Consider the following 13,061-nt stretch of genomic DNA (forward strand, 5'->3'; position numbering starts at 1 on the left):
CTATTCTAAACAAGATGTTTAAGAAGTGTGCTTGTTATAAGAAAGCCTTTTCTCATAATTTCCATACCTTGCATAATAAACCTTTAAGCTTATTTGAATTTGAATTACTTGAATTAATTACCTTTGCATTCTATTGGAAAGTTGTCAGTTGTATAACAGGTCAATGGATATTATTAAGCATGCACCAATTTACACTCATCACAACCTCTTTCCTTGCTCTCAGAAATGTAAAAGTAGGTGGAAAATTTATTCCGCTTCAGCATGATTACTTCATTACTTTCATCTTTCCACACTGAACTTACCTCACTACAAGCATTATTCAAAGAAACTGCATAATTTATAAGTTATTTATAAATTATAATTGCAATTAACTTATAAAAAGTCATTGACTCACTGATACTCTTCGGAAGGACTTGAATTCAAGGTAAGTGAGGTGATCTGACAACTCCTCTGGTTCCAGATGATCAAAGAGCAGTGAAACTTTTCGTTTCTTACTGCTGTTAGATTTTATTCTCTGGGTTATCTTTCTGGACCAATCTCGAGCATTTCTTTAGAAAGAAGGAAAAAGGAAAATCAAATTTTACCTGCAAGAATATTTACTAGCATGTTCCTTTGTCTCTCAAAATCATGCAAGTACCAGCAATGAAAAGAAGTGCTACTGTAATATTGAACAACTTCTAGCAGGTCTAACTTATATCTCTATAGTAAAAAGGTAAAGGTTCCCCCGCACATGTGTGCTAGTTATTTCCAACTCTAGGGGCCGGTGCTCATCTCTGTTTCAAAGCCGAAGAGCCAGCGTTTGTCCGAGGACGTCTCCGTGGTCATGTGGCCAGCACAACTAGACGCCAAAGGCGCACGGAACGCTGTTACCTTCCCACCGTAGTGGTCCCTATTTTTCTACTTGCATTTTTACGTGCTGGGATGAGTAACAGGCGCTCACTCTGCTACGCAGCACTCAGGATTCGACCCACCAAACTGCTGACCTTCTGATCAACAACCTCAGCGTCCTAACCCACTGAGCCACCACGTCCCTTATCTCTGTAGTAGATGAATCCAAAATGGCAAAAGTAAGTGTACTTGAAAGTTAAGAAGCTTAGAAATTGTATCTTTTTATCTAAAAAGGTATCATCATCTGAATTAGTGGATGAATGTTATACTACTGCTAGAAAATAGATTTCAATTCATAGCATGAGTTTCTGCAATTAGCTAAAACCAAGCTAAAATCATACAACATGTGTCTCTTGTGGAGTTTTCTGATTTTATTCATATAGAGGTTGCTTTGTTTGTATTTTAAACATAGTGAAAAATATTTGTCTGTGTGGATTAATATTTAACCATTAAATTGATATGCTTTCTATCTTACTGTCCAAGCAACTCTGGATGGCCTAAAACATGTGTAAAAATATACTACACATTTTAATAATAAAAAGTATCCCTAGTTAAATTGAAAACATCCTACAATGTTTTGATTACATGACCATGGGGATGCTGCAACAGTCATAAGTGTGAAAAATGGTCATAAGTCACTTTTTTCAGTGCTATCGTAACTTCAGTCACCAACAATGGTTATAAGTCAAGGACTACCTGCAATTATCACAGATATACAAACTAAAAAGAGTATGGTTTTTAACCACTGCCATTTAATCATATGAAGAAGTCATTTCATACAAAAAACCCCTCCCCCTCCCTTTCTCTGACACACACACACACACACAAACACACACACACACACACACACCAATGGCCATATAAACTATTTACTGGGGATTCTATACTAAGGCACTGACACTCACATTTGAGATGTGTCAATTAGGCGGCAGTGTAACTCCTCACCATTAGCTTTCACCAATTCCTGAAATTCTTCCATAGTATTTGTAAGATTGGTATCTGTTTTAAACATGATCCAGAATTCTCTTATCCAATACCTGTGTACAAAAAAGAAAGAAACGTGGTACTTGCAATTATATACTATATATAATTGCAAATTGCAGCTCTTTATGTATATGTATTCAAGATTTTCTTGATGTTATTTCTTCCAAATAGCAAAATTGGTAATACACTCATGAATGCAGTTTTATAGTCAGCTGACAGATCTCAAACATTCCCACTAAATATCACCCTATGCCAGGGGTCTTCAAACTCGGTCCTTTTATGACTCATGGACTTCAACTCCCAGAATTCCTCAGCCAGTCCAAGAGTCATAAAAGGACCAAGTTTGAAGACCCCTGCCCTATGCACACTGTAGACTTGGAATCCACATCTTCACAAGGATAGAGGCTCTTTGTCATGTAGATTAAAAATGTTACTCTGGCCTCTCCCTGAAGATTTGAGTGCTTGCTGGAAAAACAGGATTAATATTGTTTTCCAGAACTTCATATTAAAGGTACAATTTCCAGAAAAAAGGAAGGTACAAGAAAAGAGGGGGCTCTTTCTTCAAAAAAAAATGTAGCTACCTTGGTGGAAAGAGAAATATATTCTAGTCAGGATCTGTGTTATATTGTTTTTTCTTTTAATATATTCTGTTTTATTGTTTTTCTGTACAATTTTATTTATATATTTATCAAATTTATATGGCTGCCCATGTCTTGGAAAGTTATTCATTCCAAGCATACAACAAACCAATAAAACAATAAATATAAAACAATCATTACCTAAAACCATTATATAATAATTATTAAAATATTAAAAAACTATAACAGTGGAACTAAACAAGTAAATAAAATAATACACGTTAATAATAACTTAGCCATGTCACAAATTCACTGTTAAAGCTTTCATCAATTATTCTGGCTGACAATAAGGATACTATTTGTATTTATGCAAATAAGAATGTTATCCTATATATTTTTTATCTGTGCTTTCTTAAGGCCTTGCAAATGAATGAAGCATAAAAAATTAATAGATAATGGCAGTGTTAATTTAACTTAATTAATCAGATATCTTTCAAATACCTGGGCAAAAAATAGATTTGATTTCTACTTATGACTAAAGAAAATTGCATCTTAATTTTCTGTTCACTTTTTTCCTTGCATATCATTTATTATGTAATATCTGGCATTTTCACTTTTAGCAGTGTTTCCTCAAATTCCTTCTTAATTTGTGGTTGCTTCAGATTTTTGAGTTCTACTTCTACTTACTTCTGGGAAATATTCCCTTTTATAATTAAATATATGACTGTATTGCACTTCCTGAGCAATTTTCTCTTTGTACATATATTTAATTAAAAATATTGTGATCAACATTTAAAAACAATTAACAACTCATATCATGCACCTAAAATATGGTTCCATATTAGGTTAAGGTTACAACATGAGCACTCTCCATTTCTTACAGTATTATCTTATGGAGGTTTTCTCAAAATTTATCTCTACCAATTTTAGTGGTGCTCATTCCCAGTACCAGTTAAGTATGCTTAAAATTGTATTTGTGACAATCTAAAGCATAATGTGTAGGGCCAAGACTATTAGCATATCTAGCTACATGTGCAGAAATAAACAAACAAAAGAAAGATGGCCCTGGGATATTCACAAAAAGAATTCATAATAGCAAATTATATGTCGGTTAAATATGTAAGTGTGTCATTGTCACAATTTTGCTCATTTGCACAAAAATGTCAATACACAAACCTGCAAGCTGAAATAAAATTATAAAAATTACTTCATTGGTAATTTGCAAAATGACTATATTATGCGAATTATATGAATCGCCACAGAAATCAGATCCATTGCATGCAAAAGCTATTGCACTGAGATCCAATAAACTGAGATTTTGCAGGTTAATTCTTATAAAAAATGTGTTCTCACCTCACAAGGTAACATATCTTATAGCAGAGCAAAGAATTATTTTCCAAGGCACCCTTATATGTAGGTATATGCTAAGGAAAATATGTTAAAACACAAGAAAAATAAGAAATTAAATGCCATATTAATAACGAAAATATACAATTTTAATTAGGAGAGAAAATATTTTATGTTAGGGGGTTATTCACAAATATTTGTCAAATGTGGAAATATATAATTTGAAGAGATTTAAATCATTTGCATCATTATATCATTATGCAAACTATGCATATTGCATCGTTCCCACCAAGACATTATTACAAAAGTTAAGTACATTCTTTCAGAACTTTAGTCCCTTGAATGCATATTCCTGAGGTCTAAAAGAAAATAAAATAAATAAAATAATAAATAAAATTATACAAAGGAATTCAGACTATCAAATAGAAAAGAAAGACCAATTAAAAATCAGATATTTTTTTGTGTGGGGGGGAAATAACCATAGGGATATATGCCACTGGGACAGCAACTCGTCCTTCTAAGTGTCTGAAGAGCTATAAGACATTTTCTTATTATGCTGAGACATAACCAAAAGAAACATTTTCATTCTTTTTTCTGGCCAAGGATATTGGCTTGAAAAGGTTAGATGGGAGAGGAAGAATACCCACAGGTAAACTTCCATTTTCAAACCTAACCGAAAATCTGAAAAAGGCCTCAAATCACTTTGCTAAAATTTGGCAATTCTGCCACCAAATTAAACGATACAATCAGGAAGGGTACAAAATGGTTCTGATGATCACATGAACTCCAAGTGCCAATTTTGGGTTAGATAAACACGCCCTATTCCTCTAATTTAGATAAGTTATGCATGTTTATTTGAAGTGGGGGTACCCCTCCAGATAAGTAGGGTTTTCTCCAACTATATACTCTTTTTTTTTTGCAGGACTAATTCTCTTTATAATTTAAAAACAATAAGATCCATATAGACAATCATATAGGAAAAATGGGAAAGCTTACAAGAGCCCCACACCAGGTGTCTAAAGTCCAGAAATAAAAAGTACCTAATTACAGTTTTAGAAAACAGTGTCAGTGATTCTACAGATATACAGACTGAATCTTATCAGGTACATGTAGTGTTAGCTTGCACCAAGGGTTCTCAATATACCTGCTAGGGAAAAAAAACCCAGAATAATCAGTTCTCTACTTCTAATCAGCTGTGAAGGTCAGTTTTTTTCCTTATGCATTTTCATAAATAGAGATCCCTTGTTATGTGGTCCTACCTAACCCAACATTTATTTTTTGTAACTAAATATCTTTTTATTTTGATTTAAAAATAGTTTGCATTTAACCTCTAGTTTAACTTCAAAAATATTACAAAGGACTAGCTGCTTGATATATTAAAACTCTACAAGAGGGAATAGGTCAATCAAATATATTATAAGAAAACTGAAATTAAATAGAGCTTGTGAATAAAATCCACAACAAATTCTGTGGGGCAAATTAATATAAACAGAAACTGAAAACAATGCAAAATAGTTTGGCAAATGTAACAGGAATAGTAACTTTTCATTTTGAAACAGACAAAACCTGCTCAGAAAGGACTTTAAGGATACATTTCCAAGTAATACAAGGTTGTGGAAAGGGGAGAAATAGAAACACAGACATACAATAGCCAAAACATTTTAATAGTATCAAAATTTAGTCTATACAGCCATTATTGTTATTACTAACTGAAGCTCAGATTTTTCAAAATAATAGATTGAAATAAGGTCAAGAATATTTAAGAGACCTGATTTATTTAAATATATAAAAATAATATAGAGATTTACACACATACCATTTCTAATCTAAAGAAAAATATTATGTTGGAATATTATTTTCAAATCATTGTGTTGTCACAGCTTTATATTACCAATTAAAGTATTAATTGAAAAAATATAAAAGGATATAGATCTATTAATTTTCGCAGTATTTCAGAGGAGGAGATGATAAGTCGGTGCATGGTTAAAATTACTGGCAGGAGCTGGTAATTTTTACACAAGTTTCCATCTGCATCTGAAAATATTAAGCAGCTTAGTGTTAGTTGGAATATTTTCTGATACATGCATAACCCCCCTAAGAAATGTTATAAAAATGGATTTCATCTACCATTTTGTGAGATTTTTTTTCTTCTTAATCTAACCAAAAGCCATAAAATCCCCAGTAAATTTCTGATCCAAATACCAAGCAATTCTGTTTCTGCTTAGCTTCAGAAATTAGCCCATATCGGCTGAATGTTGCTTCCTGCTAAGCAGGCAACTCTGACTTATACTGTATTAAATATCCCCTCTTCTAACTTGTTTTGCTTGTTTTGTGTGCATGCAATTTCTTTTCTTGACTAAGGTAGATCTGCAAGAATATACGTAATAGCTTAGCAAGAATATATTGTGGGAAAAGAAATTGAAAGAATACAGGGACACCAGGGATCCTGATAATTAGAGATAAACTAATTGTATTGTGTGATTTTTTTAAAAATGTATTTATTGGGAAATGGTTTCATAAAATCTAACTTGTATAACAATATAGAACAGACATATCAACCTCGCAATGTCACGTGATGTCATACACTGTATTGGGACAGTTTTGCCATTGCTGACAATGGGGTGGGCGCGGCTTCCAGATGATGCGTCCAGCCCACAGGCCGGCAGTTTGACACACCTGATATAGAACTATACTTTTGTCCTGCTTTTAAATCCATGTAATTAACATAATTAGTTAAGAAGTGGCTCAGTGGGTTAGGACGCTGAGCTTGTCGATCTGAAGGTCGGCAGTTTGGCGGGTCGAATCCCGAGTGCCGCGTGACAGAGTGAGCCCCTGTTACTCGTCCCAGCTTCTGCCAACCTAGCAGTTCGAAAGCACGTAAAAATGCAAGTAGAAAAATAGGGACCACTCCGGTGGGTAGGTAACAGCGTTCCGTGCGCCTTTGGCGTCTAGTCATGCCGGCCACATGACCACGGAGACGTCCTCGGACAAGAGCTGGCTCTTCGGCTTTGAAACGGAGATGAGCACCGGCCCCTAGAGTCGGAAACGACTAGCACGCATGTGCGGGGGAACCTTTACCTTTACCTTTAAAGAATAATCAACAACTTTCTGATGAAGACACTGATGTTACCTGGTTGGGTAATGAAACATCTGTAAACAAACAACCAAGCTCAGAAAGCACCAAGAATTCAACCAATTCAACCCTGAGGTATATATATTATCTTCTACTGCAACAACCCTCTCTCAAAATTCAACTGTGGGCAGTCATAAGGCAGAGAAACTAGTCCTTGACTTTTTTATACTCATCTTAATCATTTACTTTCAAGAGTTTCCATTCATATGCTAATCAAATAAATGTGTTGTAACAGCAATGATTTTTAGAAGGGGACATAGTCATAGTTATTATTCACTCAACTGAACAAGCTCTTCCAAGAAAATTTAGCTAGGTTCTAAAATTATTTGAAAAAAGGCATAACACCTCCTTTCCCACAAAACACCTAAGTACTAAAAAAAGGACACACACATTTCTTTGCAAGATGCATCAACATGAATATTTTTTTAGTATTACCACTAAAAGGAAGACTTATATGTAAGTATTAATGGCCACTTATAACTCTGGTTTGCAGATAAAGAGTGCAACTCATATAGTGCCTAAGATAGACTGTTGGTTTGGAGTAAAATTGGAAGTTTCTTCCAATATCAATAAAACTGGGTAAAATATAATAAATGTGACCACTAAATGAAATTCCGCCAGTAACAACAAATATTAATATCAAATAATATTATCATGAAATATAGCCTCTGTGTGGAGAAACTCAATTGTATGCTAAATAAATGCTGGGAGTCTAACATATTCTTGTACTTTGAATGAAGAGTATTGAACTTAGGCTTGCTTTTTATAGCCAATCAGTCACTGGTTATATTGGACTACTATGGATCTCTTAGTTTAATCTATTTCATAAAAATAAAACATCACAATTACATCTTACTCAGTAGCTTGGAAAAGGTATAAATAAAACCACAAAGAAAATTGTATAATTAGCAAAAGCCATCCTGAGATATCCTGAGAAACCAATCATGAACAGAACCAAAATAGAACCAAGGATAAATTTCCTCAGAGTTAGAACACTTAATCAGTGAAATGATTCGCCTTCAGAAGTTGTGGGTGCTCCAACACTGGAGGTTTTTAAGAAGAGTTTGGACAGCTATTTGTCTGAAATGTCCTGCTTGAACAGGGGTTGGAGTAGAAGACCTCCAAGGTTTCTAGTAAGTTCTAGTAAATTTCTAGTAAACCCTAGTAAGACCTCACCTGGAATATTGCAGCCAGTTTTGGTCACCATATCACAAAAAAGATGTTGAGAGTTTGGAAAAAGTTCAGAAAAGAACAACTAAGATGATCAAAGGCCTGGAGACTAAAACATACAAAGAACGGCTACGGGACTTGGGTTTGGCTAGTGACTAGTCTAAAGAAAAGAATAGGGGAGACATGATACCAGTGTTCCAGTATCTGAGGGGCTGCTACAAGGCAGAGGGAGCCAAGTTGTTCACCAAAGCACCAGAGGGAAGGATGAGAAACAATGGCTGGAAACTGATCAAAGAGAGAAGCACCTGGAATTAAGGAGAAACCTTCTGACAGTGAGGACAATCAACCAGTGGAACAGCTTACCCCCAGAAATCATGGGCACTCCATCACTGGAGATTTTTAAGAATCCTGTTTAACATCTATATGAAGCCACTGGGTGAGATCATTTGTGGTTTTGGGGTGAGGTATCACCAATATGCGGATGATACCCAGTTGTTCATCTCCACCCCAAACCAACCCAGTGATGCCCTTGACGTGATGTCCCAGTGCCCGGAGGCGGTACGGGTCTGGATGGGAAGGAACAGGCTCAGGCTCAACCCCTCCAGGACTGAGTGCCTGTGGATACCAGCATCTCGTATAGTCCAACATGTTCCATCTCTTTTGATTGGGGGAGGTATTGCCCCCCTCTGAAAGGGCTCGCAACTTGGGTGTCCTCCTGGATTCACGGCTTAATTTGGAAGAACATTTAACTGCTGTGACCAGGGGGGCCTTTGCACAGGTTTGCCTGGTGCGCCAGTTGCGCCCCTTTTTGGACCGAGATGCCCTATGCACAGTCACCCATGCCCTTGTCACTTTTTGCCTGGATTACTGTAACGCTCTCTACATGGGGCTGCCCTTGAAGTACACCCGGAGGCTTCAGCTGGTGCAAAATGTAGCCGCGCAAGTACTTATGGGAGTTCCTCGAAACTCCCGTGTTACTCCACTCCTGCGCGAGCTTCATTAGCTTCCGGTTGTCCTCCGGGTGTGATTCAAGGTGCTAGTAATTACCTTTAAAGCCCTACATGGCTTAGGCCCGGGTATTTGCGAGACCACCTGCTGCCATTGTCAACCTCCCATTGCCCGGTTCGCACCCACAGGGTTGGCCTACTCAGAGTTCCGTCGGTTAAGCAATGCCGGCTGGTGACCCCTAGCGGGAGAGCCTTCTCTGTGGGTGTGCCGACCCTCTGGAATGAGCTGCCTCCAGAGCTGCGGATGGCCCCTGACCTTCGGTCCTTTCGCCGTGACCTGAAGACATGGATGTTTCAACAATTGGGCCTGGACTGACTATGGTTTTAAATGGTTTTATGGGGTTAAATTACTATGTATTGAACATATCTACTGTTTAATTCTTTTTTAAATTTTGTGTTTTCATGTTCTTTTTTAGTTTTTATTGTTGTGAGCTGCCCTGAGTCCTTAGGGAGAAGGGCGGCATATAAATATAATCAATCAATCAATCAATCAAGAAGAGACTAGACATTCACCTGTCTAAGACGGTATAGGTTCTCCTGCTTGAGCAGGGGGCTGGACTAGAAGACCTCCAACCTCCCTTCCAGCTGTATTCTATTCTATTCTTTCAACTCTGTCATTCTGTTATATTATCCAAGCAAAACTGATAAGCAAAATAGCTATGCAGTCTTTGTTCAGCAAATATTTAAGACCAGTGATAATTTTAAGGCATTTGGCTAGTGTACTAGATAAGAGGCATGATTATACAGTTTTGGATGCATCTGCCAGATTTCTCTAGCAACAGTCAGGATTGAGAAAACAACAACAAAGACCAAGTCTCTTTGATCTTTTCAGGAAAGATTATAAGCAGATTACAAGAATTTCAACCAGTAGTTTTGCTTTCAAATTTGAACTTTATATACAGTATAAGCAATTCATAGCAATTAACTTCTTGCTACTTTATTCTGTGTACAGTGTAGTAGAGAGAGATATAATCATATAGGAAAAATGAAAAAGGTGATTAAAATCTTATTCCTTCAGCTACAAGAGTTAGACTGATTTGAAGATATGTGTCCTACCTAGATTAATTATTTAAAACTACTTCTGTTTGCCTAAACTTGCCTGTTATTCCGGTTATCTTTTGGCTTCCTACTTTAGCATTCCAATCCCTCATGATGATAAGGACATCATTTTTTTTGTGTTAGTTCTATAAGGTGCTGTAGGGCTTCATAGAACCGGTCAATTTCATCCTCTTCAGCACCGGTGGTTGGGGCATAGACTTGGACTACTGTGATATTGAATGGTTTGCCTTCAATTCGAACTGAGATCATTCTGTCATTTTGGGGATTGTATCCCAGTATTGCTTTTCCTACTCTTTTATTGACTATGAACGCTACTCCATTTTTTCTGAGGGATTCTTGCCCCCAGTTGTATAACTGATGGTCATCTGAATTAAATTCACCCATTCCTGTCCATTTTAGTTTGCTGATTCCTAAGATGTCGATGTTCAGTCTTGCCATCTCTTGTTTGACCACATCCAGCTTGCCTTGATTCATGGATCTTACATTCTAGGTTCCTATGGAGAAAAAATCTTTACGGCATCAGACTTTCCTTTCACCACCAGATACATCCACAGCTGAGCATCCTTTCGGCTTTGGCTCAGTCGCTTCATTCTTTCTGGCACTACTAATACTAGCCCTCTGCTCTTCCCCAGTAGCATATTGGACGCCTTCCAACCTGAGGGGCTCATCTTCCAGCATCCTATCGTTTTGCCTTTTGGTACTGTCCATAGGGTTTTCATGGCAAAGATACTGGAGTGGGTTGCCATTTCCTTCTCCAGTGGATCGCATTTTGTCAGAACTCTCTGCTATGACCTTTCCGTCTTGGGTGGCCCTGCATGGCATAGCTCATAGCTTCATTGAATTACACAAGCCACGACAAGGCAGTAATCCATGAAGGGATCCCTAGCTTTACAGACCTGCAAATGTTATAAATGCACGAATTGGTTGTAAAGTTACTTTTTCATCATTGCTGTAATTATGAATGGTCATTAAATAAGGCAATTGTTGAATGAAGACAACTTCACTTGTATCTTGCAACTTCAATGATAGCTTTAATAAACTTAGAGTAGACAATTTAAAGGATATCAAACTTTCTAAAAATTCCGATTTTGATACCATGGAGAAGCTGAGAAGTTACCTTGACTATGAAGAGCTTGCAAGCTGCAAGGATAAAGTGAGCTCACTTTGAATGGAAAAAATATATATTAAGATAGCTTAAAAAAAACTATACTGAGCAATACCTGATAGATACAAATGGTCTATGAATTAATTCCAGACAAAGGAAAAATTTGTTCCCTCCTTATGCCAGATGGTTCTGTTCAAGACTAATCAGTTCACTGTTAATGTATATTATGCTTCTTTATGAAAACCCCACACAAAATCAATTCAATAAAATTAGCTCAGAACCCACAAAGAAATAATCAGTGCAATATATTAAAACAATATGACCCCTAAAACAACCAATACAACAACATTTCAAACAATGCTCTGAGATAAAAAAAAATGTCTGTGTAGGGAATGGGGTAAACAGATAATCATTTGAAACAAGGGTTATTACACCAGCTGCCTGCAATTAGTGCAGGTTCGCATCCCACCAGGCTCAAGGTTGACTCAGCCTTCCATCCTTCCGAGGTAGGTAAAATGAGGACCCAGATTGTTGGGGGCAATTAAGCTGACTTTGTAATAATGCCGCTTGGGTGTGTGTGTGAAAGCCCTAATAAGCAGGCATATACATAGAATGAAGGCTACTGCTAAGCTTGTAAGCCGCCCTGAGTCTTCGGAGAAGGGCGGGATATAAATGGAATTTAAAAAAAAATTAATCAACAACTAAATAAGAAAACAACCAGACCATACACTAACTCACAGAGCAATTAAAAACTGTGTTTAAGCTTCTTTAAAAGCCATCACATTTACAAGGAAATAAACCAGGAACCTGGTTTTAGAACTGTAGGATTTATTCCCTAAAGGCCTGGAGATAGCAACCTTTAGCAAGGATGTAAATGAAGGCCAGAGGAATATAAAGAACAAACAATACTGAAAGGAAAAATAAGGGCAAACAGACATTGAAAAGTCTGAGGGAATGTCCTTGACTTAAGTTCATCTTCATTTGGGTAAATACAGTAATAAATAAGAACTGCTGAGATTCCTAGCTCCTATTGATATTATTCAGCAACAGAGGACATTTTGGGAAAGTAGATTATAAAGGTTTCATCTAAGTCTTCATCAATGTATTTGCAAAGCAATTGGGACAAAATTATTTGACAACTAGAAAGAGATGGAGAATTATTTTTTTTAAAAAACACTGAAATATATGTAGCATCCAAGACTACTTAATGGGTAACTATCAGTGGTGGGATTCAGCCGGTTCGCACCAGTTCGGCAAAACCGGTAGCTAATTTTTTGTTGCCCAGGCGCAGAATGGACTTCCAGAAGCGGCATCCACACAGAGAACCGATTGTTCACATATCTGATTCCCACCACTGGTAATTATTCATAAATCCTTTATTATATCATCAACTATAGTCAAAACTTGAATTATTCCCAATTACAGAATCCAGTTTTATCCATAAATTTTCATGCAGAAGTTACGTACTGTATCCATGGTAACATTAGAACAATACTATGAACATTTTATTTTTTCATTATTAAAAGTATTACACGGTAATTTGTTTCAATATTCATTGGAACTGAACTCAGTCTTAGCAAGCAAAGTCAGTACCACTATATATCCCACTGAGTGAGATCCCCACAGAGGTAATGTTAAAATAAGTAATATTCAAGAAGTACTGTACTTTGTATTAAGGACATGCTTTAAAATGTGGAGCAGTTGAACTATTTTAGAAGTAAACAGTGCATTATAAAAAAATTTTTTATTAAAAACAGTGCTTTTCTGTTTATATTAATATATATATTAAC

The 13,061-nt window shown here is 36.4% G+C and overlaps 1 protein-coding gene across 2 annotated transcripts in view; it reads right to left on the reverse strand.

Annotated features, from left to right (window-relative positions):
- The window catches only part of RASGRP1 (RAS guanyl releasing protein 1), a 31,043-nt gene extending 27,186 nt beyond the window's left edge, over window positions 1-3,857 (reverse strand). For both annotated transcript variants that reach the window (XM_083348130.1, XM_083348129.1), the window contains exons 1-3: window positions 3,804-3,857; window positions 1,794-1,925; window positions 395-548 (exon numbers count right to left, since the gene is read on the reverse strand). In XM_083348130.1, the coding sequence (XP_083204256.1) occupies window positions 395-548; window positions 1,794-1,900 (261 nt within the window). In that variant the 5' untranslated portion in view covers window positions 1,901-1,925; window positions 3,804-3,857. The remainder of the gene's footprint in view (window positions 1-394; window positions 549-1,793; window positions 1,926-3,803) is intronic.
- Window positions 3,858-13,061: the final 9,204 nt, after the last annotated feature.

The sequence above is a fragment of the Vipera ursinii genome (genome assembly GCF_947247035.1).
Source record: "Vipera ursinii genome assembly, chromosome: 1".
NCBI lineage: Eukaryota > Metazoa > Chordata > Lepidosauria > Squamata > Viperidae > Vipera > Vipera ursinii.